A 25,813-nucleotide genomic window follows, 5' to 3' on the forward strand; every position below is an offset into this window, starting at 1 on the left:
ATTTTTGAGAGACAGAGCACAAGCAGGGGAGGGGCTGAGAGAGAGGGAGACACAGAATCTGAAGCAGCCTCTAGGCTCTGAGCTGTCAGCACAGAGCCCAAAATGGGGCTCAAACTCATGAACCATGAGATTATGACCTGAGCCGAAGTCAGACGCTTAACCGACTGAGCCACCCAGACGCCCCTGTATGTATGTAATTTCTAAAGCATTGTGACGTACCTTTTTTTTTTTAAAATTTAAAGTAGGCTCCATGCCCAACACAGGGCTCGAACTCATGACCCTGAGATCAAGACTCTGGTATCAAGAGTCACACACCCTACTGACCAAGCCAGCCAGGAGCCCCAGGATTCTAACATATCCTTAATACAAAGCACTTCACTTAAAATACTCCAGCAAACTCTTAATTGGCAGCAGGATCTATATGTTTTAATGCTGAATGCCCACAAAATCTTATGATAGGTTAGACATCACTTATTTTACCCAAAGCAAAGTGTTATTTCTAATTTTTTCTAATAGAATTTATTAGTTTTCTTAAGATACTTTTCTTAAACAGCTAACATAGGAATACGTAAGTGTCCCCATCAGAAATGAAAATCTGGACAATTACTTTAAATATATGCTTTTACAGCATTTCAAAAACAAATCTTAATTCAAACCAATACCTCTAAAAGGAAATAAAAAATTCAGTTTAGTTTCAAGAGTTTGCATATGGCTGAGAAGGCAGGTCGCTTTTACATTTTAACAACACACACTACTATATAATAAATACAAAATAAAGAAATAGTGATAGTTATCATCAAGGATGAAACTATAAACTTTAAGAGACTGCTTTCTGAACCGTCACTGATGCAATCTGAGGATTCTCTATTTCATTTACAGACACAATCTCTGTAGTCAAATCTATCATTCACTTTCAAGCCCCAACATGAGAAGTGGTAGGTGAATATCTATAGGAATACAATTTATTGTCTGCTCCTCCACTCAGAAGTAACTGCGTAAAGGGAGAGAGAAAAAAAAAAGCACAAACATATAAGTAAATATAATTATTTCATATGATAGTTAAACACAGTTAAATACCGATGATTCCGATTTACAGAAGGACTTAATGGATAAGCAATTAACTCTCATTGAGAGTTCATACTTAAATGGACCCATTACATCAGTTTTCACTACCATATTATAATACACTATATTAAAACCATAAGAGACTCTAAAAAACTGAGAATAAACTAAGGGTTGATGGGGGTGGGAGGGAGGGAAAAGTGGGTGATGGGCACTGAGGAGGGCACCTGTTGGGATGAGCACTGGGTGATGTATGGAAACCAATTTGACAATAAATTTCATATTAAAAAAAAAAACTTTAAAAATGATCACTTGAATTTGGTTGGGGTGTGATACACTACTACTGTACTTTCCAAGAAACATTTAAGAAATATAATAAAATTTAAAAGTTTGAGGGAAGATATAGTTTACCTATTTAAGAAAATTAAGTTTTATAGCAAAGTATATTAACTATTTGCACGTAAATGGATATTACAAATTATTCAAGTAGCTCTAGGATCTGTATTTGGAAAGAATTCTTAGGCAATAAGAGCTAATATTTATACGTAAAAATAAGTAAATTGTAATCCTTTAAGCAGATTTTATGGTCTAGACTTATTCTATAAGATTTTTTGTAAGTAGAAAATACTTAGATCCAGTAAGTCTGAAGGAGCAAGTTTATGGAGTTAAAGCAGTTCATTACAATACTAGAGAAAGAAACTGCTTAAAACTTTCCAAATTTTACTACTCCTAACAGTAAAGGACAAATATGTTTCTTCTTTGAATGAGATGTGAGATTTTATGAATAATATTAAGGGAAACTTAGAATACAGAATTATAATTATCAGATATATTGAAAGTAGTAACTCTCTAAATATAAGCACCAGATTTATTCTTTTTTCCTTTCACCAAATAACAAATTCTTACCCCTGTGTCTGTCCAGTCTACACTCAGAACTTTGTCTTCATGAGCAGCCAGATCATAGAGAGGAGCCTTACAACTAAAAGATCAAAGTATTACCATGTTATATGCAATTCAAAGTATTAAAAAACATACATGACTAATCACATATAATTTTCTGAAAACTTTACCGACTTTACCATCCTTGCCCCAATAACCAGTTAATCTTAAAAATCCTGAGTATTTACTTGATTGGCTCTGTTGATTTTCCCCTATCGTTAGCAGAATACAGAGATTTATTACAATAAATATTCAAGAAAAATGCTATTTATTTACAAATATTTATTCATAATTAGGCCCATTTTCATATTCCTTGACTATTTTCCTTTTACCCTCAAATCACGACTTTATATATCCTTTGTCCATCCATATGTATGCTGATAACTCTCAAATTTGTATCTTTAGCCCAAACTTCTCCCTGATTTTGATATGTATATCCAATTGCCTGACATGTGGTTATCCCATGGGCACTACGAATTTATTTATTTAAAAAAAATTTTTTTTAATGTTTATTTATTTTTGAGACAGGAGCGTGAGCAGGGGAGGGAGCGAGAGAGAGTGAGGGAGACATAGAATCTGAAAAAGGCTCCAGGCTCTGAGCTTTCAGCACAGAGCCTAATGTGGGGCTCGAACCCATGATCCGTGAGATCATGACCTGAGCCGAAGTCAGACACTTAACCGATTGAGCCACCCAGGAGCCCCCGGCACTACGAATTTAAAATAACCAAAACAGGGGCGCCTGGGTGGCGCAGTCGGTTAAGCATCCGACTTCAGCCAGGTCACGATCTCGCGGCCCGTGAGTTCGAGCCCCGCGTCAGGCTCTGGGCTGATGGCTCAGAGCCTGGAGCCTGCTTCCGATTCTGTGTCTCCCTCTCTCTCTGCCCCCACCCCGTTCATGCTCTGTCTCTCTCTGTCCCAAAAATAAATAAAAAACGTTGAAAAAAATAAAATAAAATAAAATAAAATAAAATAACCAAAACAAAACTCTTGATCTTCCCTCATAAACCTGTTTCTTTTACTCTTTCCATCACAGTAAGTTGTACCACTAATGGCCCGATTGCGCAGGCAGAAAATATGGCCATTATTCCTTGATTCCTATCTCTATATTCCATCCATAAGCCAATCCTGCCAAAGAGCGGTCTTCAAAATATACCTAGAATCCAACCTAGGAACTGCTTCCATTCTTCCTACCCTATTTAGAACCCACAAATCCTTCCCCATAACATTTAGAATGGAACCCAAATTTCTTAGCTTGGCCCCTTAAGTCTTGCTCAGTATAGTACGACCTGTCTCATGTCCTGCCATTCTTCTCCTGGCTTACTCCACTCCATCAACACTGACCCTCTTGGTATTTTATCAACATGCCAAGATTTTCCCTACCTTATCTGCTGTTCTCTCTACCATGATTTGTGCATGGCTGATACCTTCCCATGTTCAATTCACTATTATAAAATCACCTTCAAGAATAGCCCACCCCTAAAGAAGTGTCCCTCTACTCTGCTTTACTTTCTTCATAGCACTGCTATCAGAAACTATATAATTGCTATATCAAGTATCCAACTAAATGTAAATAACCTTCTAGGTATTAACAAATCATGCATCATAAGGTAGTAGTATCAGGATGTTAAAATGCAGATTTCGGTAAACAAAGAACAGGTATTTGATTAATGCCTCTCCATTCTACCTGTAAAAATATGTAAATACACTGTGTATGCATTTCACTGGGGACACTCATATATACTAGTAACAAAAAACTTTAGTATCTAGTTATCTTTTAAAGTATGTATTTCTATGGGGCCTGGGTGGCACAGTCGGTTAGGCACCCGACTTCAGGTCACGATCTCAGTTTGTGAATTGGAGCCTTGCGTTGGGCTCTGTGCTGACAGCTAGGAGCCTGAAGCCTGCTTCCAATTCTGTGTCTCCCTCTCTCTGCCCCTCCTCTGCCCACACTCTCTCTCTCTCTCTCAAAAATAAATATTTTAAAAAAATTTTAATATGTATTTTTATTTAATTTTCTATTAATATATAATTTATTATTTGTGCCATTTATTATAGATTTTATTTATTATATAGATTATAGTGCCATTTATTTAGAGACCATTGCCTTCTACTTTTATAATATCACATTTATATTAAGGTTCAATATAAATTTTTTCAGAATGTAAAAAATAACCTATCAACATGAACGAAATTCCTTTGCTCCTGGCTTTTCTTTTTGACACCAATATTTATATCAGGTCATAATCAAAACTTTTTTTACTCTTCTGCTTTTGGATAATCTTTTCAGCATTCATTTCACTTTCTCTGTATATAATAGTTATTTCAAGTATCTTCTTTGTAGATCATAAATAGGATTTACCTTCTTGTATCCCACAGTTTCACAATGTTATCTAAAGAACCTGAAATCAGCTGCTGCTCATGGGTAGGAGACCACTTTAATGATGTGACCCAGCCTGTATGTGAGGTTAGGGACAGCGACACCAAAGAACCATCTGAACAAAATTTAAAAAATAATAATTATTGAATTTTAGAAGAGAAACAGGAGAACCAAAAACAATATTTGTAGAAAATTATCTTTTTTTATACACATTTCTAGTGATAGGAGAAACTGATGTTATTTACCCATATTTCTCCTCTAGGATTTTACACACCTCACCTTTAGTTCGGGGATCCCACAGCCTGATATGCCTATCTGTACTTCCAGACGCTAAACGTTTACAAAGCGGAGAATAGGAGATACAATTAAACACTCTATTTCCTGTCTGAAAAACAAGGAGGAAAGAACATTTAAATGGTGAGCCAGAAATAACCATCTCTAGAAGCTCAGAGTTAACCACAGAGTCACTGGATTTTGAAGTCTTACCAAAGTTGACTTAAGACTGCCAGACTCAACATCCCACACTCTAATTGTGTGGTCCCAAGATGCACTGCAGATTTCTTCAGCATCTGACCACAGAACCGATGAAATTGCTTCTTTGTGCCCAGAGAGGGTCACTATGGGAGTCTAGAAATGAAAAGATACCCAAAGGAAAGGCATTTTTAGAGTAACTGCAACAGTAATAGTATTTACTTCTGAAGCCCATACAGCAGATGCTTTAGCTTTCATATCTTGCCTTATTTCTTCTTTACAACAATCATCCAAAACATATATCTGATTTGATTCCATAAATGAAGACAGGGAAAGTGAGAAAGATAACTTGCTCAAGGTCATACAGTTTATACATGGCAGACTGAAGTTTGAACCCAAATATTACTTAAAGCTTTGTAGTCTTTCCTCTACATTCTACTGCTTTTCCATCTGTTCTACTTTTTATTTTAAGAAGTATTAATATTAACACTAACTTAACTCTTTCATATGTACATGTTACATGTAGAAGTTAGTTGAAAAAGATCTGGGGTCAAAGAGATCTAGGTTTGAGTCAAGGTGCTGCCATTTTCTTCCTAACTCTTCCAGGTAAAAGTATCTCAATAGATTACTCTCACCATTTCTTCAGCATCTTCTAAGTTATATTGTCCAATCTTTAAATAATGCCCATGGTCCATTTATTAATACTACAAAATCTCTAATGTTTTTTCTCAATTAAAATCCCCAAACTAGGTGTAATATCTATCTTAAAGAACAAGTGAAACAGAGAAAGAGTTCTGAAATGGAAGACAGTTAATCTACATTTGTAACTGCTATATTTAACCTCCTTAAATATCATTACCTCATCTGTAATGTGAGTGACATATCAGATCAGATATCAGCAAAGTTTCTCGGTAAAGGTTCATAAAGTTAAGTATTTTAGCCTTCTAATGTCTGTTATATACTCTTGTTTTTAAAACCACCTAAAATCGTAAAAATCATTCTTAGCTCTCTGTAATACAAAAATAGGTCACAGCCAAATCAGCTGTTAGGCTATACTTTGCCAACTCCTATACCAAATGATCCCTAAGTCCAATCTTCTAGCTCTAGAATTTTCCTGAGAGAAGTAAAGAAGCATAATAGAGGAATGAGGAACAGAACGACCTCGGTTGTGATCCAAAGCAAAATAAAAAGGTAAGAAAGATAATCCAGCAGAGACACTGGGATAGAAAACAGCAAGGTAGCGGTGCCTGGATGGCTTAGTCAGTTAAGCGTCTGACTTCAGGTCATGATCTCACCACTTGTGAGTTCTAGCCCTGCACTGGGCTCTGTGCTGACAGCTCAGAGCCTAGAGCCTGCTTTAAATTGTGTCTGTCTTTCTCTGCGCCTCCCCTGCTCACACTCTGTCTTTCTCTCTCTCAAAAATAAATAAACATTAGGGGTGCCTGGGTGGCTCAATAGGTTAAGTGTCCAACTTTTGCTCAGGTCATGATCTCATGTTTGTGTGTTCGAGCCCCACATCTGGCTCTGTGCTGACAGCTCAGGGCCTGGGGCCTGCTTCCGATTCTGTGTCTCGCTCCCTCTCTTGCACTGTCTCTTTCTCTCTCAAAAATAAACATTAAAAAAAATTAAAAATAAACAAACATTAAAAAAATTAAAGAAAGTAAACAGCAAGGTAAAAACAAATGGGCAACACGAGTTTTAGCGAATGATAAACTGTTCTCTACCTTGATGATGCAGTGGTTACATACTCTATGCATTTATCAAAACTCAAAAGTTATACACCAAGAATACAAAATCAATGTACAGAAATCTGTTACATTTTTATACACCAATAATGAAGCAGTAGAAAAAGAAATCAAGGAATTGATCCCATTTACAATTGCATCAAAACAGTAAGATACATAGGAATAAACCTAACCAAAGAGGTAAAAGATGTGTACTCTGAAAACTATGGAACACTTACAAAAGAAATTAAAGGGGACACAAAGAAATGGGAAAGCATCCCAAGTTCACGGATCAGAAGGACATTGTTAAAATGTGTATACTACCCAAGCAATCTACACATTTAACGCAATCTCTATCAAAACACCACTAGTATTTTTCACAGAGGTAAAACAAATAATCCTAAAATTTGTGCGGAACCACAAAGATCCTGAATAGCCAAAGCAATCCTGAAAAAGAAAAGCAAAGTGGGAGGCATCACAATTCTTGTATTTCAAGCTATATTACAAAGGTGCAGTCCTTAAGACATTATAGTACTGGCACAAAAACAGACACATAGATCAATGGAAGAGATTAGAAAACCCAGAAATGGACCCACAACTATATGTTCAACTAATCTTCGACAAAGCAGGAAAGAACATCTATCCAATTGAAAAAAAAGTCTCTTCAACAAATGGTTTTGGGAAAATTGGACAGCAACATGCAGAAGAATGAAGCTAGACTACTTTCTTATACCATACACACAAATAAACTCAAACTGGATGAAAGACCTAAATGAGAGACAGGAAACCATCAAAATTCTAGAGATCACAGGCAGCAACCTCTTTGACCTTGGCCTCAGCAGCTTCTTACTAGACACATCATCAGAGGCAAGGGAAACAAAAGCAAAAATGAACTACTGGGACTTCATCAAGATAAAAAGCTTCTGCACAGCAAAGGAAACAATCAGCAAAACTAAAAGGCAACCTTTGGAATGGGAAGAGATATCTGCAAATGACATTATCTGATAAAGGATTAGTATCCAAAATCTAGAAAGAACCTATCAAACTCAACACCCAAAAAACAAATAACCCGGTGAAGAAATGGGCAGAAGATATGAATAGACACTCTTCCAAAGAAGACATCCAGATGGCAAACAGACACATGAAAAGATGCTCAATATCACTCATCATCTGGGAAATACAAATTAAAACTACAATGAGATACCACCTCACACCTGTCAGAATGGCTAAAATTAACAACTCAGGAAACAACAGGTGTTGGTGAGGATTCGAAGAAAATGGAACACTTTTGCAATGCTGGTGGGAACACAAACTGGTGCAGCCACTCTGAAGAACAGTATGGAGGTTCCTCAGAAAGTTAAAAATACAACTACCCTATGATCCATTAATTGCACTAATAGGTATTTACCCAAAAGATACAAATATACAGATTCAAAGGGGTACATGCAACCTGATGTTTATAGCAGCATTATCAACAACAGCCAAACTACAGAAAGAACCCAAGTGTCCATCAACAGATGAATGGATAAAGAAGATATGGTGTGTGTGTGTGTGTGTGTGTGTGTGTGTGTGTGTGTGGATGAACATAGGGGAAGGATAAAAATAAGAGAGGGAGACAAACCATAAGAGACTCTTAACTACAGAAACAAACAGGGTTGCTGGAAGGGAGGTGAGCAGGGTGATGGGTTAACAAGGAGGGCACTTGTCTTGAGCACTGGGTGTTGTATGTAAGTGATGAATCACTAAACTCTACTCCTAAAACCAATATTACACTATATATTAACCAACTAGAATTTGAATAAAAAATAAAAATAAAAAATAAAGGGCCAGCACTTAAATTACACTATGTAGCACCAGAAATTGAAAAAATGATACACACTTTTTAATAGTAACTAATGTAAACATAAATTATGTGTTAAATAAAATCAGTTATGGCATTAAAAATTTGGCCATATTGAGTGCTGGTAAGGATGTAGAGTAACTTTGATTCTTTTTATACTTTCAGTGGAAGTATAAACTGATATAACCATTTTGGAAAACTTTTTGCCAGTATCTAACATTTGAAAAACTCAACCTGTGCATACCCTGAGACCCAGCAATTCTAGTTTTCCAATTCTACATATGCAGAAATTACTGTATAAGTACACCAAAAGAAAAGTAAAATGACTAAAAAATTTTTTTTAATGTTTATTAATTTTTTTTGATAGAGACAAAGCACCAGTGGGGGAGGGGCAGAGAGAAAAGGAGACAGAATCCCAACCAGGTTCCAGGCTCCAAGATATCAGCAGAGTCCAACTTGGCACTTGAACCCACAAACTGTGAGATCATGACCTTAGCCTAAGTTGGCACCCCTAAAATAACTTCTTTTAATGTTTATTTTTGAGAAAGAAAGACCATGTGCATGGGGGGGAAGGGCAGAGAGAGAGAGAGAGAGAGAGAGAGAGAGAGAGAACACGCCAAGCAGGCTCCACACTGTCAGTGCAGAGCCCAACGTGGGGCTTGAACTCATGAACCATGAGATCATGACCTGAGCCAAAATCAAGTCACTTAACTGACTGAGCCACCCAGGCACCCCAAGTATAGGAGCTTTTTTAGCAACGTTATTTATGGTAGCCAAAACTGGAATCAACCTAAATGTCCATCAAAAGAAGAATGGATAGGGGCGGCCTATCCATTGGAGTAAGCATCCAACTCAGGTCATGATCTCATGGTTCCTGAGTTCGAGCCTCGCATCAGGTTCTGTGCTGACTGCATGGAGCCTGTTCGGAATTCTCTCTCCTCTCTGCCCCTATCCAACTCATGCTCTCACTTTCTCTCTCTCAAAATAAATAAATAAACTTAACAAAAAAAGAATGGATAAATTCTGATATAGTCAATGCAAGAGGATGCTATACATTAATGAAAAGAACTATTATGTGCAGCAACATAAAGCGAATCTCACAGATTATCACCTGAAGTTTAAAAACTAATGTAAGGTGACACAAGCCAGAACAGTGATCACCTTCATGGGCTACCAACTGCAAAGCAGTCCAGAGGGAGTCTTCTAGGGTGTTGGTAATTCTCTATGCTTTATTTGGGTTGTGATTACTCGAGTGTATGTTTGTTAAACTTCACTGTACACTTAATTGTACATATGTCAAACTTTAATTGAAAGAAAGGAAAAAAAGCTACCTTCTGAGGGATTAACTTCTCTAATTCAAGAAATCTTTTTCTACTCAGATATTCTTTAAAGGTTGACCAGAGATATGCATCAGTAAATTACCACTTATCCAATTGGTGAGGCATTTATAGCTTTAACTTAAGACTAAGTGATAAGGAAATTAAGTAGCTGCCAGATCATTCCTCTTGCAATTCAGCAGTCCATGTTTAAATGTACTAAGAAATCATAAACCACTTCTTTCAGTTGGAACTGGTTAAGTGCTACTTTTTATTACATTTTATGTGACTCTGATTAATCATTTTATGATCATACTTTATTCCTCCTTTTCAACCGTTTTTATAAAATATTTTGTTATTTGTAACTACAAGAAATAATGTGCAAATGTGTTTTACTGTACATTTATTACAGCTGTGAGAAAATGAATGGAAAACATGTCTTCCTAAACCTGATTCAGTATTGTCCTTCTCATTTTGCGTATTAACTTGGGTCAGATCATATTATAACAAATATTTTCCTAACAAAACAGAACAAATAAGAATATGGGTGAACTGACTTTAATCTAACTGGACTAATAGCTAAATGACAGAATCAAAACTCAAATTAATTTTGACTTTCTATTGATTTAGGAGATATAATTAGCATTCCTAGTAAGAATTATATTCTCAGTGTATGAAACAATATCATTAAACAATCGAGGTATTAAAATGTTTCACTTAATTTGGATTCAAGCTTTAACAATTAAAAGATTCTACTAAAAACTGCATCATGGGATCAAATATAATAGCTAAATAATCGACCTACCAATCTGTAAGCCTGGCTAAATACCACTACGTTCAAAGACTCAGATAAATGTAGCATACTACAGTATTTGTAATAAAAATTTACCAATCTGCTATAAGAAAGCCTAATTATGGTTGACAAAGCAAGGCAAGAAAAAGGGAAATTTAAATAGAAAAGATTAAATTGTCATACATTTGTTAGTACAGACCTCAGCCAAATATAGTAAGTTCTCAAAAATTCTTACCCTTGTCAGTCCCAACTGCTCTGTTTTCTGTTTCTTTCTTGGTCGATTTGTGGATTCCTCCATTTCATCTTCTTCATCTGTAGGAACTGTATCACAGAGAATTAGATCTGATGTTTTAAAAATTTAGGGTAAATATTAATTGCAAACAGTCTTAAAAGAATTCTTACATTTCTGGGTATATGTTTTCTTAACTGGTTAGGGAATAAATATTCCTCCTTATTTTGGTTAAAGAAATTTACATATAAAAACAATACCTGGGTTATTAGTCTTCCAAAAGGAGAAAGCAAAAAATAGAGTACATTAAAATCCTAAAGCCTAACCAGTTTGATATCTTGCTATGTCTTTAAGATCATTATGAATATTCATCACTTTACCATATCTATGAAAAATTGCTTACTATTAGTTATAGGAGAGTTCTTTTTTTTTTTAAACACTTTTTTAATGTTTTTATTTATTTTTGAGACAGAGAGAGACAGAGCATGAGCAGGGGAGGGGCAGAGAGAGAAGGAGACACAGAATCCAAAGCAGGCTCCAGGCTCTGAGCAGTCAGCACAGAGCCCAATGCGGGGCTTGAACTCACAGACTGTGAGATCATGACCTGAGCCGAAGTCAGATGCATAACCCACTGAGCCACCCAGGCGCCCCAGGAGAGTTCTGAACACATTGTATTTTTATTATGACGAATGGAATAACAACAGGGTGCCTGGGTGGCTCAGTTAGTTAAACATACAACTCTTGGTTTTGTCTCAGTCATGATCTCATGGTTTGTGAGATCAAGCCCGTGTTGGGCTCTGTACTGACAGCAAGAAGCCTGCTTGGGATTCTCACTCTCTCACTCCCTTTGCCCCTCCCCCGCACACATGCAGGCACACGCACACTCTCTCTCAAAATAAATAAATTAACATTAAAAAAAAGGGAATGACAGGTAAACAAACACATTACATGGAGATACAATCCAGTTATGCTTATTCTTCTTGACTATTTCACTTTTATAACAATGAATTAAAAGTATTTCAGATTACAAAATATTCCACAAAAGGAAAATTATCCAAACAACTTTCTGCCTCAAACCTGTTTGCTTTAAGCATTACTGAGAAATCTACTGAAATGACTTATCTTTATTTCCTACTACTGACACTGTTTAAGCTTTTCTTGATCCCCCAATTCTACTTTGTGAACTGTAGTTAGGGTATTATACTATAATAAAGCAATTCCCTCAGAAGTAATAGGGATTCTGCTCTATTTACCTAGGCAATCTGTGGGTCTTCCCCCTCTTTTCTCCTCACTACTCTCAAAGCACCTTCCTTTAAGAGTCCTCCTTCCTCCAACTCTTCCTCCAAATTATCCCTTCTATGTTTTCAAAGTAAAAAAATTAAGTTTGGCAAAACTACACCGCAAAAAAAATTTAAAGGGGCACCGGGTGGCTCAGTTGGTTAAGCATCCAACTCTTGGTTTCAGCTCAGGTCATGATCTCTGTTTTGTGAGTTCAAGCCCCCTATTGGGCTCTGCACTGGCATCGTGGAGCCTGATTGGGATTCTCTCTCTCCTTCTCTCTGCCCCTTCCCTTCTCTCCCCCCTCTCTCTGCCCCTTCCCTACTCACATTGTGTCTATCTTTCTCAACAGAAATAAACTTATTTTTTTAAGTAAATTAGCTTAACTATGAAATTTCTCTTTTTCATTTTTTTAAAATTTATTATTTTTTTTAAATTTTTTTAAAATTTATTTTTTTGAGAGAGAGAGCATGGACAAGGGACAGGCAGAGAGAGAGAGAGAGAGAGAGAGAGAGAGAGAGAGAGAGAGAGAAAGAGAATCCCAAGCAGGCTCCGCGCTATCAGTACAGAGCACGACATGGAGCTTGATCTCACAAACTATGAGATCATGACCTAAGCTAAAACCAAGAGTCGGATGCTTAACCAGCTGAGCCACCCAAGCGTCTCTTAACTAAAATTTCTCTAACAGTGGAGTGTTATCAAAATGACTCAAGCTATTTTTGCTTATTTCCAGGTTCCTGAATAAGAGAACTCTGAGAACTAAGCAGTTATGCCCCATTGCACCAATCATGTTGTTGAGTTACATGCAGCAATTCAGTCACATGGTTCAATAAATAAGGGGGTAATAGATAGAAACACATTTTGAAACACAAAGCATACTAATTTTTCTCGATATGTTCCTTTATTTGTATCCTAAAAAGCTCTGATTCATTTTTATGGATCAAAATGGGGGTTAAAAATTCTTCTTTCACTGGAATTCTTGGAACATTTTTAGTAAGTCAAAATAAACAAATATTTACCTGTAGACCAGATCTTTAGCATCTTGTCCCAGGAGCCACTGCAAAACTAAAAACATATACATGAAGAGAAAGAGTATATAATATAACCTATCGTATTATTTGCCTTGATTTTTCTATTTATAACTTAAAACCTTTACTTTGCTCTGAAATCCTTTACTACTATTGTACCATCTGCATAGCTTTCTAGTCTCCTGGAAGTTGTATCCACAATCTCATTAACTGAAGGCATTGCCATTCTTACATGGCCCTGTGCCCTGGCTTTGGTTGCATAGATTGAGGTAGGCAACTGATCTACAGAGTACCAATAAGTCTCTCCCTCCTTCAGGACCTTTTTATGAAAGCCTATGTTCCAGAGAGTTGAAGTTCATCTTCTCCAGGAACTGATGGTAAAGGGTGTGAAACCTAGGAATATTGAAAGACAGGTTTTATTGTCATGTGGAAAAAAGCCAGTTTGGGGGCACCTGGGTGGCTCAGTCGGTTAAGCATCTGACTTCGGCTTAGGTCATGAGCTCATGGTTCCTAGGTTGAAGCCCCACATCAGGCTCTGTGCTGAGAGCTCAGGGCCTGGAGCCTCCTGCAGATTCTGTGTCTCCCTCTCTCTGCCCCTCTCCTGCTCACGCTGTCTCTCTCTCTCAAAAATAAACATTAAAAAAAATTTTTTTTAAAGAAAAAGCCATTTTGAAGTGAAAGAGAAGAAGTCAACTTAGGGAGATGAGCGAGGAAGGGAGAGGAATGTGCTGGCCACATTCAAGCTCAACTCCATTGGTTCCTAAGACTCAAATGCATCCTCACCCAGTTAGTGATGTGATTGTTTATTCCTTCCTGGATCTCACAAACTTTTTTTTTTCATTTTTTAAAAAATGTTTATTCATTGTTCAGAGAGAGAGAGAGAGACAGAGTGCAAGCAGGGGAGGGGCAGAGAGAGAAGGAGACACAGAATCCGAAACCGGCTCCAGGCTCTGAGCTGTCAGCACAGAGCCCAACACGGCGCGCGAACCCACGAACTGTGAGATCATGACCTGAGCCGAAGTCCGACGTTCAACCAACTGAGTCACCCAGGCACACCTGGATCTCACAATCTTTTCAGCTGAAAAAAGTTCAAGATGAGTTTCTATCTCTTATAGCGAAAGGTAGAGTACAGTTAATTCATTTAAGTTTGGACTCAACAACAGGTAAACTTTCTTTATGGCTCTATATGAATAATCATAAATCTTTACCTTTGAATGCATCAAGGGTCCTCTAATGCTAATTGGCAAAGAAATGCTGAAGAAACACTCTTAAACCCAACACAACTCAATGTGGTTTAGGAAACTTTCAAACAGCAAGAGAATTTATAACTCCTCATATGTCAATAGTGTTGTACTCAGGTTTTTTTCTTTTTTTACCATTTTGTCATGATAAGAGTAAATCAGCAATAATAGTAAAACAATCTCTATTAACACAAACCTTGAGTATGCTAAGGCTTAGATGATCAACTCGATTTTTTCAATTGATGAAAGCACTGAGTAGCTAGAAGATTGAAAATGTCAATCACTATGATTAAAGTTAAACTGCTAGTTTACCTGATTTCTTAGAATTTCTGCAGTAACCAGAAAAACCCAGACTGAGGAAGTGAATTCTCTCTCATTGAAAGAGTATTTGCTTTGGGTTTGAAATCATATTCTTTAATTACCAACTGTTATGATTGTAGGACAATGAAGAAAAAATTGTTTGCATAAGAAGCTCAAATTCTAATTGAACAGTACTAGTAACACACTAGCTACTTACTTTAGTTCCTGTGCTATCAACAGCTATAGAATCCACACTTCCAGCATGACCTCTGCAGCAGTGCAGGGCTTTCACTTTGTTTCTCTCTACATTCCACTCCCATAAGAGAATAGTCTGATCCATAGAGGCACTCAATAGTAGGCAAGACAAACTGTCTGAAGAAAGGAGAACACAAGAACAAATTAGCACAAAAATTTTAAATACATTAAGTTCTAAAACTGAAGAACTGATTTTTTTGTTGTTGAAAGACATTAAGAAGATAAAAGAGCTATATGCCAGCTTTGAAAAAGAAGTAACTTACAGTATAAAAGGATGATCCTTCAAAAATACTATAAAACATGAGTTTAACACAATATTAACTTGAAAGAGCACATTATCTGCTATGATTTTCAAAATGTATGGATTGAATTCTACCACTTATGGATTTTCTTACATAATCTTTTTCTTCTTCAACACTGTATTTTTGAAAGACCTCACAATAACCAAGGCACATGGCACTTCCTACCCCATCCCCATTGTGCCCCAGCACTGAAAATGGCTTATTTCCGGTTCCCTTTTCAGGATTACTTTCCATTCAGGCAGAGAGTCCTAACCTTTTTTCACCCAGGCCACATCTTTTACAACATCTGTGTGTCCCACAATTGTCATTATTGACTTTCCTTCCAAGGACCAGATCCTCGAAGTCTTATCATAAGAACCAGTCAAGATCCTATGAAAAGAAAAAAACCCTTATGAAATACAAAAAGCAGCTTTTTCAAATCCTGAAATCAATTATATTTCTTTTTTAGTGTTTATTTTTATTTTTGAGAGAGAGAGAGAGAGAGAGAGAGAGAGACAGAGCATGAGGGGAGGAAGGGTAGAGAGAAAAGTAGACACAGAATCTGAAGCAGACTCCAGGCTCTGAGCTGATAACACAAAGCAGGATGCAGGGCTCGAACTCACAAACTGTGAGATCATGCCCTGAGCCGAAGTCAGACACTCAACCGACTGAGTGTCGGGCCACCCAGGTGCCCCAATTATATTTCTAAGGCAATTAAGTAAATCTTGAGATTATACTTTAAAAAGATTTTTAATATGACGACTAAGATTTTAAAAGACATTAGATCAGATCTTACCTGTGACTTTTTCTGACCTCCTAAAAATAAAAACATAAGTAAAAAGCCCTAGACTTCATTTTAATTACTATTGTAAACACTACAACTCAGGGAAATTGCTTGTAAAGCCTAACTGCCCTTTGTACTTAACCACTGAAAATCATTCAACAGAAAAACAGTACAACCATCTAAGATAAAAGTAAAACCAGTAAAAACATCATTTGTGTAACAACTCCAGGAAGATATTCTTTTAAAAATGTAAGCTTGTACTACGATCCAGTCTCAAGATGCTTTTCAACAAGTAAGGCCACTGCGGGTTTGTTCTGAGCCATCCATACCTTCTCAGATCCAGTCTGCCCTTTTTAGCCCTATACCATGATCTGCATCTTCATGGTAGTAAGCCAGGAGATCTGTGGTTATAAGAGGGTTTTTTTCCCCTCTATGGAACAAATTATATCTTTGGTCTTATAAGCAACACACAAAAATAAAATATTCTAAGACACTTGACTTATTCATGTATAGACAAATGTCACTCCAACATCTTGGGAAGGAAAAGATATGCTTCTTCTTGAATAAATTGAATGTAAAGATCTTGGGCATGGACACTGATACATATATCACAAAATTACTTTTACAAATAACACAGAATCAATCAGAGAAAAATATTCACATAGTGCAATTAAAAAGACTGATGGAAGTGGCATAATAAAATGGCAATACCATTCCTCTGCCCCTCTGACTGAACTGATCCAATCATCATGGAACAAGCATTGTTCTGGCTGAGGTGCAGTGTACTTCTCCACATATTCTAGTTCCACAACCTCTTCCTAGTGACAGAGAAAAACCAGAAATCAATCAGGCAGTAGTTCCAAAGTAGTATACTACAAACATAAAGGACCCCTTGTTTATTACGTCTCTTTCATGTCAGTCCCCTTCATAACCCAGAAATTTGGAGCCATGCAAAAGGCGAAAAACTTTATCTGACCTAACAGTGTGCAAACAGTAATATTAATGAATATTAACAACCTTGGAAAATTTATGCTGAAAGGGGGGTAGGGGGATATAAGGAACTTTAAAAAATAAAATTATAAAAGCATTCTACTTAATGAGGATGGTAACAGTCCTGGATATGGATAGTCGTGATAGATGCATAATATTGTGAATATACTTAATGCCACTGAATTACACACTTAAAAATGATTAAAATGATAAATTTTATGCATATTTCATAATTCTAAAACTTGTCAAAAAATTATAAAAGCAAGTATAAATTACATTTTCAATTATAAAAGCAGTATCAAGGAACTTTGAAAATTAGAGGAAGGGGGAACCGCTATAAATCACAATTGTCTAACCCAAAAGTTTTTATACGTGCACAATCATCTTTTTTTTAAGGTTTTTTTTTTTTTTTTTTTTTTTGAGAGCGAGAGAGGAGGGGAGAGAGCGCGCGCATGCATGAGTGGGGGAGGAGCAGAGAGAGGGAGACACAGAATCCGACGCAGGCTCCAGGCCGTCAGCACAGAGCCCGATGTGGGGCTTGAACTCACGGACCCTGAGATCATGACCTGGGCCGAAGTTGGACGCTCAACCGACAGCCACCCAGGCACCCCTCATTTTGTACATCATTATTGGTAATAAACATGTATTTGGTATTCCCTTTCTTAATAATTCTTCCACAAATATGAAGGTTTTTTTTTTATATTCATTCATCTACATTTCTTGAGTAAAACATTCTCAGAAGAGGGGATTTCAAAATTGAATATACAAACACTGAAGTTCAAATTTCTAGAAAAAAAATACTAATCAAAAAAAAAAAAAATCTTGGTTGCTAAAGATTCAGTCTGATTGTAAATGTTTTCCTACATTACCTGAGAACACCTTACATAAAACAGAGCAGGTAAACATTTGAACTTACCGATGAGATGTTTTCCAGTTCCATGTGTTTGAGTAAGGGCATTCGCAGAAACTGGCCCTTGATGAGGAAATCAAACTCCACGTGTTTGTGTAACTCTAAAGAAAATGCATAATAAAATGATCACTCTTAGAACCTGAAGTGACATTGGCAGAGGTATATGAGAAACCCCAAAACGAACAGGTATTTATTATTCAGTGTGGCCTCTGAGTTTCTCCAGAATTTCTTCATGCCATAATCAGGCCATGTATTCTATTCCAGTACACCGTGATTTTTAGGAACAGAGGACTTTGTTCTGTTGGTGTGATTTTTTACTATTGTTGTTTCTATTATTTCTATTTAAAATTTATTTACTGTTATTTATTTCTATTTAAAAAAATGTTATTTCTACTTAAAAAAACTTTTGGGGCACCCAGGTGGCTCAGTCGGTTGAGCGTCCAACTTCGGCTCAGGTCATAATCTCACAGTTTGTGAGTTCGAGCCCCACGTCGGGCTCTGTGCTGACAGCTCAGAGCCTGGAGCCTGCTTCAGATTCTGTGTCTCCCTCTCTCTCTGCCCCATCCCCACTCATGCTCTGTCTCTCTCTGTCTTAAAAATAAAATTTTAAAAAAATTAAAAAAAAACAAACTTTTTATTCTATGGAAAATTCCAAATATATATAAAAGTAGAAATAACATTATGAATTCCCACCCCCATCACATACTTTGATAATTACCAACTCACTGACAATCATCTATACACCTCTCTCCACTCCTCTGCTGGTTTATTTTAAATCAAACCTTAGAAATGCTATCATTTTTATCTGTAAATGCTTTAATATGTATCTCTAAAAGGACCTAAAGTGATATTAAAAAATTTAATCATTATTGCTTTTAATATCAAATAGCCAATGTTCATGTTTCCTTCTCTTTACAGTGAGCTTTTTATTTTTGTTTTAGGTGTATTTATTCAAGTCATTTCTATACCCAATGTGGGGCTCAAACTCATGACCTAGAGAGGAAGAGTTGCATGCTCTTCTGACTGAGCCAGAGAAGTGACCTACGGTGAGCTTTTCAGAATCAGCATCCCAAGTCCACATATTATATCTGATTAATATGTTTTATTTAATCTTTAAGAGTTCCCCCTCCTTTTTTCCCCAGTCATTTATTTGTTAAAGAAACTGGGGGGGGCACCTGGGTGGCTCAGCTGGTTAAGCATCCGACTTCGGCTCAGGTCATGATCTCACAGCTTGTTGAGTTCGAGTCCCATGTCAGGTTCTGTGCTGACCACTCAAAGCCTGGAGCCTGTTTTGGATTCCGTCTCCCTCTCTCTCTACCCCTCCTCTGCTCACTCTCTGTCTCTCAAAAGTATATAAACGTTAAAAAAAATTTTTTTTAACAACAAAAAAAAAGAAATTAGGTCATCAGTCTTCTAGTATTTCTTACATTCTGGTTGATTACATCTCCATGGTGTCCTATAAGATGTTCCTCTACCACCTACACATCCTATACACCAGGCAGACCTAAACAACTGATTAGACTTCAGGTTAGCTTTGTTTTTCTGGCAAGAATATTTATACATAGTATTATGTGTTTCCTATTGCATCACATCAGAAAATGCATTGTGTTGTTGTATGTCTTTCTATGATGTGATAATCTACATCTGGACTCTGATATTGTCAGCCTGGTCCCATCCATCCTAATATTCTCCGTCAGCCTTTCAACACGTAATAAATAGTTTTAGTAGCTACTGATAATCACTACTTAAACCCATTATTTCATTTGGAGTTACAAAATGCTAAAAATTATTCATTCTTTCTACATTTATTAGCTGAAAGAAGAATTCTCTCATTGGATTATTTGGATTGTTGCCTTTTAAAAATCTGAAATCTGAATCATTTGCATCTTCAACTCAAGAGCAATCAATGACTTAATTATTTGATTATTCAAAAAGTAACCCACATTCAATCTACAACTTTAGAAAAATATACAACTCTCTGGGTAACAACAAACATCCATACACTGGTATTTCAAAGATTCTATTACAAGAATAATTCTTATTCTCGTTCAAAGACTTTTTCAACAAGAATATATGGCAGTGTTGTAATTCAGAAGTAAATATTTATCAGAATCTTTATACATCAACTGGATGAAGTAAAGGCAAGGACCTATGGGAAGTGTTATGTGAATATCTCTCAATCAAGAACAATAGCTTCAATAGCTTGCTAGTAATGAAAAGACCGCAGACTCTGCCCCCTCCCACCAAAAACAAAAACAAAAAACAAAAAACTGTTCATAAACATCATCTCAGGGGTGTTTGGCTGGCTCATCTGGAAGATCATGAGATTTCTTCTTGAGGTCATGAGTTCAAGCCACAAGTTGGATACAGAGATTACCAAAAAACAACAACAACAACAACAAAAAAACCTCAAACTTAAAAAAAAAGTTATAGGATTATTAGAAGATAGAGAAGAGGAATATATTAAGCATTAGTTTCTAACTCTCAACTTCTCATTCCTCCAACTGGGGTAGAATCAACAGAAACATCTGGGTAAAAATGTTTGTTTCTAAATGGTGACTTCATTGACAAATTATATTTTTAAAGATCATGCTTCATGTTATTTTCAACCTTTCATGTTTAAATCATCTATTTTATGTATGGTTCCCTTACTTTTCAATATACATTTGATTATAGACAATTTCAAACATATGCAACAGTGGAGAATAACACAGTAAACTTTCATATACCTATCACCCAGTTTTAACAATTATCAACTCCTGGCCAATCTTGTTTCATCAATATTTTTGCATACCTTGTTCATATGAATTTTATGGGCTAATAATTTATTTTCATACAACAGCATGTTTAACATTTATATCTCTTAAATGTTTTACTTGATACCCTTGCATGTTTATAAAATTTTACCATTAATTTTTCAATGAATTCTAAATACTTAAAAAAATACTAGTATTAGTATTGGCATCTATTATTACACAAAATACTCAAATAGTGACAATGTCATTTTGCTTTGTAGGATTGTAGCAACTGGGGCTCAAGCACCTAGATGCTTGTTCTATGCTTACCAATCCCAGACCTCCCTAGGAAAACCACAGTGTCATAACTATTACAACAAATCGTATTCCTAAATGCCAACCACCTTATATCCATATTGCCTTTAAAGCAGATTAAACTGAAATAAATAAGAAAGAATTTTTCCTGAGAACTTGTATTTCAAAACATTTAAAAAAGTATCATGTAGCAGGGAAACTCGTAATTTATAAATGTTACCATTACAAAATGCATACGGTATTTTAAAATAAGGCTTCAAAAAAGGAAACAAAATAAATGTGATATATTTTAGTGTAGTTAGTGGCAATGCACCCTCTCCTAATTTCTCAGAGCATGTATACCTACCATTTTTGGCCTCCAGCAATTTATTGATGATGTTACTAAGGTCAGCAATTTCAGAGGCTGCAGGAATTGAGAAGGGAACATCATCTACCACATATCTATAAAAAGGAAACGATATGTCAAAGTCAAGTCTATGGATTATTTTAACAAATGTGCATTTATTCATTCAGCAAATATTTACTGGGTATCTAATACATGCCAGACATTTCGCTACATGGGGTTACAAATGAAGCGACCCGGGTTCCCCTAGCTCCTCTTTATAATTTCTATGTCTTTATTGATACTTTGCTCATGTATTATTTTCCTGGTTTCCTCTTATTCTTTGTCCACGGTTTTCTTTAGCTCTTTGAGCATATTTAGAAGTATGTTGGGCTAGTTGACCTGCCCTGCAAGAAATGGTAAAAGGAATTCTTCAGGCTGAAATGAACAGACATAGACAGTAACTAAAAGCCATATGAAGCAGTACAAAACTCCAATACAGTTAACTACTGGGGTGTCTGGGTGGCTCATTCGGTTAAGCATCAAACTTCAGCTCATGTCATGATCTCGTGGTTTGTGAGTTCAAACCCTGCATAGGGCTCTGTGCCGACAGCTCAGAGCCTGGAGCCTGCTTTGGATTTGGTGTCTCCCTCTCTCTCCACCTCTCCCCTGCTTGTGCTCTCTGCCTCTCTCTCTACCAAAGTTAAGTAAACATCAAAAAACAAATTTTTTTTAATGCTTATTTTTGGGAGTGCACAAGTGGGGGAGGAGCAGAGAGAGGGGGACAGAGGACCTGAAGCAGACTCTGCGCTGACACGCTGACAGCAGTGAGCCTGATGTGGGGCTTGAACTCACGAACCACAAGATCATGACCTGAGCTGAAGTCCGCTCAATCGACTAAGCCACCCAGGCGCCTCCCCCCCAAAATTTTTTAATTGTCAAAAAGTTAAATATGAAATTACCATTTGACCCAGCAACTCTAAGTATATACCCAAGAGAAATGAAAATATATGTCCACACAAAAACTTACACACAAAAGTTCCCATCACCACTCCTCGTAACAGCCAAAAGGTGGAAACAATCCAAATGTCCATCAACTTAAAAATTGCAAACAAAATTTGGTATGTGGTATATCCATACAATGGAATATTATTTGGCCCTAAAAAGGAATGAAGTACTGGTACACATTACAGTGTGAATGGACCTTATAAACATCATTCTAAGTGAAAGAAGCCACTCACAAAAGACCACATACTATAAAATTCCCTTTATACGAATTGTCCAAAACAGACAAACCCACAGAGATAGAAAGTAGATTAGTGGCTGCCTACGGCTGTAGTTGAAAGGATTAGGGGGTAATACCTAAAAGGTGATAAAAAACGTTCTAAAATTGTACTGATGGTTGTTCAATTTTGCAAATATACTCAAAACCATTGAAATGGAGATTTTAAAGTATGAATTCTGTTCTAAGTGAATTATATCTCAATAAAGTTGTTACCACAAAAAAAAAGTCTAAAGCATGAATTAAGGCTGTAGTTGTGGGGAATGGAAGTTTCAAAAGATGTTAAGGTAGAATCTACGGCTCATCAAGACACGGTATAATAAATCTCTTTTTACTACAATGGGGTAGGGTTAGGGAAGGGGGCTTCAGATCTTGTCAAAACGTACATCGTAAAACAGTAGGTCTGAGGTGGAATCTGAGATTCTGCTTTTTCTAAAACCTCCCAAGTGATGTTGATGCTGCTAATCTTCAAACTATACTTTGAGTAGTAAGACTACAGCTCTATTTATATGTATCATGCTTAAAAAAAATGTAAATAGTAATTTAGGATTTCCAAAAGATAACAAAACCTAGAATTAAAGTTCTCGGTTTTTCCTTTCACCTACTATTTGGTCAGTAAAATGAGAGGGTGGGGGGAGTAGCATAATTCACATACACGCGTATATGTAAATTACATACATATACGTGAAAAAATTATCCCCCTCTCCATTTTACTTACCAGAACATATAATGTATAAGAAGCAAGAACTTAATTTTTAGGTTTTGTTAACTTTTTGAAGAATTTAAACACACACATACATATATGTTTATCTATATCAGGGTTAAAACACAATGGTCTATTATTTCTTAAAACTTCATGTGAATCACCAATTATCGCAATTAAAAACTTCAATTAGAAGAAATACGGCGGTCATGCTATTGCACCACATTCCTTGAGAAATATGCAGACCAAGTATATATACTCATGTGCATTGATAATACAATTTATCTATACTGTAAGAATACAAGAGTGAATATGATTTACTAGGTCAACTCATACAGCTCCAACACATAATTTTAATTGAAGTGGGAGTTATCTAGCTTACAACTGGCGTTAGCTTGTTAATACAACAAATATTCACTATTTATCATCAGTATGAGAAGAACTTGACAAACATTTGTTGATTCCGTCAATCCAAGAAGAGTAATACAGTCCCTACCATCAAGAGACTTACAATATAGCTGAAAAGACACTAAGAAAAGTTAGTAGTGTAATGTACACCACAAGACTGAATACAATTAGATTTCAAACAAATGCTACTGACCTGGGGACCACCGGTAAAAACGTTCACATATACATACATGTATATACATACACACATACAGACACACACACGCATACATGTGTAAGTATGTATATGAATATACAAACCTGTAACTGAAAGAACTTCACACTATTACCAAAAATTAGTTCTATTGGGGTGCCTGGGTGGCTCGCTTGGTTAACCGTAGGACTCTTGATTTCTGCTCAGGTCATGATCTCATGGTTCCTGAGATCTAGCCCCTATTGGGCTTTGCACTGACAACATGGAGCCTGCTTGGGATTTTCTCTCTCTCTCAAAATGAATACATACATACATACATACATACATACAAAAATCTCTCAAAATAAACAAACGGACATTAAAAAAAAAAGTTCTACCAACCCCCATTCAGAGCTCCACTTTCTAGCCTGGTTTAGAAAAGCACTGTCTATTATCTACCTAAAAAAATAATAGTAATAAACTTGTGTTTTGAGAAGTGGTGAAACATCCCTAGCAGGCAGCCTGTAAGGACTCGGTCCATTGTTCATTCTTAAAATCACATGTGCTTCATTCAGGAATCAAAGGTGAAGCCCCTCAAAGCCCTCTACAGTCACAATTCAAATTATATACAGCCTTAGAAGCCAGGCAAAAAGGATCGGTGATATCAGATGTAGATCCCCGAGAAATCCCGGCAAGGTATCGCTTCCGCTTAATCGGAAAACGCGCTCAAGCCAAGAGTAAAGCCAAACAAACAAACAAACAAACAAACAAAATAGGAGTTGGGGGAGGAATTGTGGGCAAAGACAACCGAAGCTCCACAAAGTCATACAGAAGGAGTTCTTGGAAAAGATCCCAGGGAGGCGAGAGGAAGAGAGGAAAGAAAAGGGCGCTCACTTACTTCTTATTGTCAGTGAAGAAGCGAGCCTGGAGCTGAGCCATGACGAGGAGTATACACAAGACTTGTCTACCGAAACGAAAGGGGGTAATAGACAACAGGCGCTCTGGTCTTTTAAGGCTACAAAAAGAGGTAACTCAAAATTAGCTTGCACAGGTACGCAAGAAGCTGCCGTGTTCCGGGCTTCCGCTTTCTTTCCTCCGGCCTCCTCAGCAACCACGAGGTTGCTCACACACGGAGACCCAGCCCACAAACATCAACTACCTATTCCTAGATACAGGAATTATTGATAGTAAAGCATGTCTTAAAGACCGGGTGTCCCTAATTTTTTTTAATTTTTTAAAAAATATTTAGAACTGTTATCGATTAAGAAGACACAGAAAAGGCCCAATTTAAACTGCTGCTCTATCTTTTTAATTGTAAGACGCTGTCTTCAGACCTGATACTTCAAACACAACTCCTAGACACTACCATTCCCAGAAAGCAGCGCTTCTCAGACGCAGTAACCACTGGGAATGGTAGTCTTTTTTTGCCATGCTGTCCTCAAGATAAATTTTATCCGTATTAAACCTTCCCAACCGCAGCCAGATATCTATTGTATTTCCTCTACCTTCAGCTTTAATTTGCTAAAGACTTTTCGGCTTTTTCTTACGTATACTCCCAATCACTCTACCGAGTCTTTCGCAGTACTCGGGCCTCCGGCTTCAGGCTCTAGATCCAGTGAGAGTAGGAATACGCGTGCGGAAAGCGAATCAGAAGACAAACGGCCGACGGTGGCCGACTGTGCTCTTGTCTCATAGTACTACGCTGCGCGTTCTCAGAAGGATGCGCCTGCGCATTGTGCTGGTCTCCATGGCAGGGCCTCGGAGCCAAGACGAGGTTGAGTAGACTCGTTTTGAATTTTCTCCCCTCTGCTCCTGCACTTTGTGGACTTCCCTCCTCGCCCTGTAGGGCTCTCGGAGGCGGCGGGACTAAGGGAGTCGGAGGTTTGGCCGAGCTGTCTGCGCCCACCGACCGGACGCTGCCTCCCAACCCCCATTTCTTTCCTCCTGCCTCTTCCTCCCGTCACCTCCTGACCCTCCTGCTCTCTGAGCAACCGCGGGTCCCCGCCCCCAACCGGGCCCGGGTGGCGCCTTCCGCGCCCCGCCTCGGGGCCTTTTCGG

The 25,813-nt window shown here is 37.2% G+C and overlaps 2 protein-coding genes across 24 annotated transcripts in view; one reads left to right on the forward strand and one right to left on the reverse strand.

The window, feature by feature from the left end:
• Window positions 1-404: 404 nt before the first annotated feature.
• Window positions 405-25,541, reverse strand: WDR12 (WD repeat domain 12). Of its 4 annotated transcripts, none has more exons than XM_007089975.3 (14): window positions 25,324-25,541; window positions 24,654-24,770; window positions 21,215-21,309; window positions 17,825-17,919; window positions 16,630-16,736; window positions 15,409-15,524; window positions 14,816-14,970; window positions 13,049-13,094; window positions 10,758-10,843; window positions 4,865-5,005; window positions 4,658-4,763; window positions 4,361-4,493; window positions 1,969-2,041; window positions 405-991 (listed from the first exon to the last, which is right to left on the reverse strand). In XM_007089975.3, exons 2-14 carry the CDS (start codon window positions 24,692-24,694, stop codon window positions 914-916), a joined length of 1,272 nt encoding a protein of 423 aa, XP_007090037.1. In that variant the 5' UTR covers window positions 24,695-24,770; window positions 25,324-25,541; the 3' UTR covers window positions 405-913. The 4 variants fall into 4 exon arrangements, with proteins under 4 accessions (XP_007090037.1, XP_007090039.1, XP_007090038.1 ...); XM_007089977.3 differs by having other exon boundaries at window positions 25,303-25,541; XM_007089976.2 differs by having other exon boundaries at window positions 25,261-25,541.
• The window catches only part of CARF (calcium responsive transcription factor), a 101,640-nt gene continuing 101,290 nt past the window's right edge, over window positions 25,464-25,813 (forward strand). For all 20 annotated transcript variants that reach the window (XM_042995093.1, XM_042995100.1, XM_042995114.1 and 17 more), the window contains exon 1: window positions 25,464-25,529. The gene's annotated coding sequence lies outside the window, so the exon portion shown is untranslated. The remainder of the gene's footprint in view (window positions 25,530-25,813) is intronic.

This window comes from Panthera tigris, chromosome C1 (genome assembly GCF_018350195.1).
Source record: "Panthera tigris isolate Pti1 chromosome C1, P.tigris_Pti1_mat1.1, whole genome shotgun sequence".
NCBI lineage: Eukaryota > Metazoa > Chordata > Mammalia > Carnivora > Felidae > Panthera > Panthera tigris.

Coding starts and splice junctions, on each gene's coding strand:
- WDR12 (XM_007089975.3), bottom strand. CDS start 24,694: ATGGCTCAGCTCCAGGCTCGCTTCTTCACTGACAATAAGAA. Junction 5,006..10,757: donor AGCAGTTGGGACTGACAAGG/GTAAGAATTTTT, acceptor TTTCATTTCTAG/ACTCCCATAGTGACCCTCTC. Junction 4,494..4,657: donor GTGGGATCCCCGAACTAAAG/GTGAGGTGTGTA, acceptor AATTTTGTTCAG/ATGGTTCTTTGGTGTCGCTG.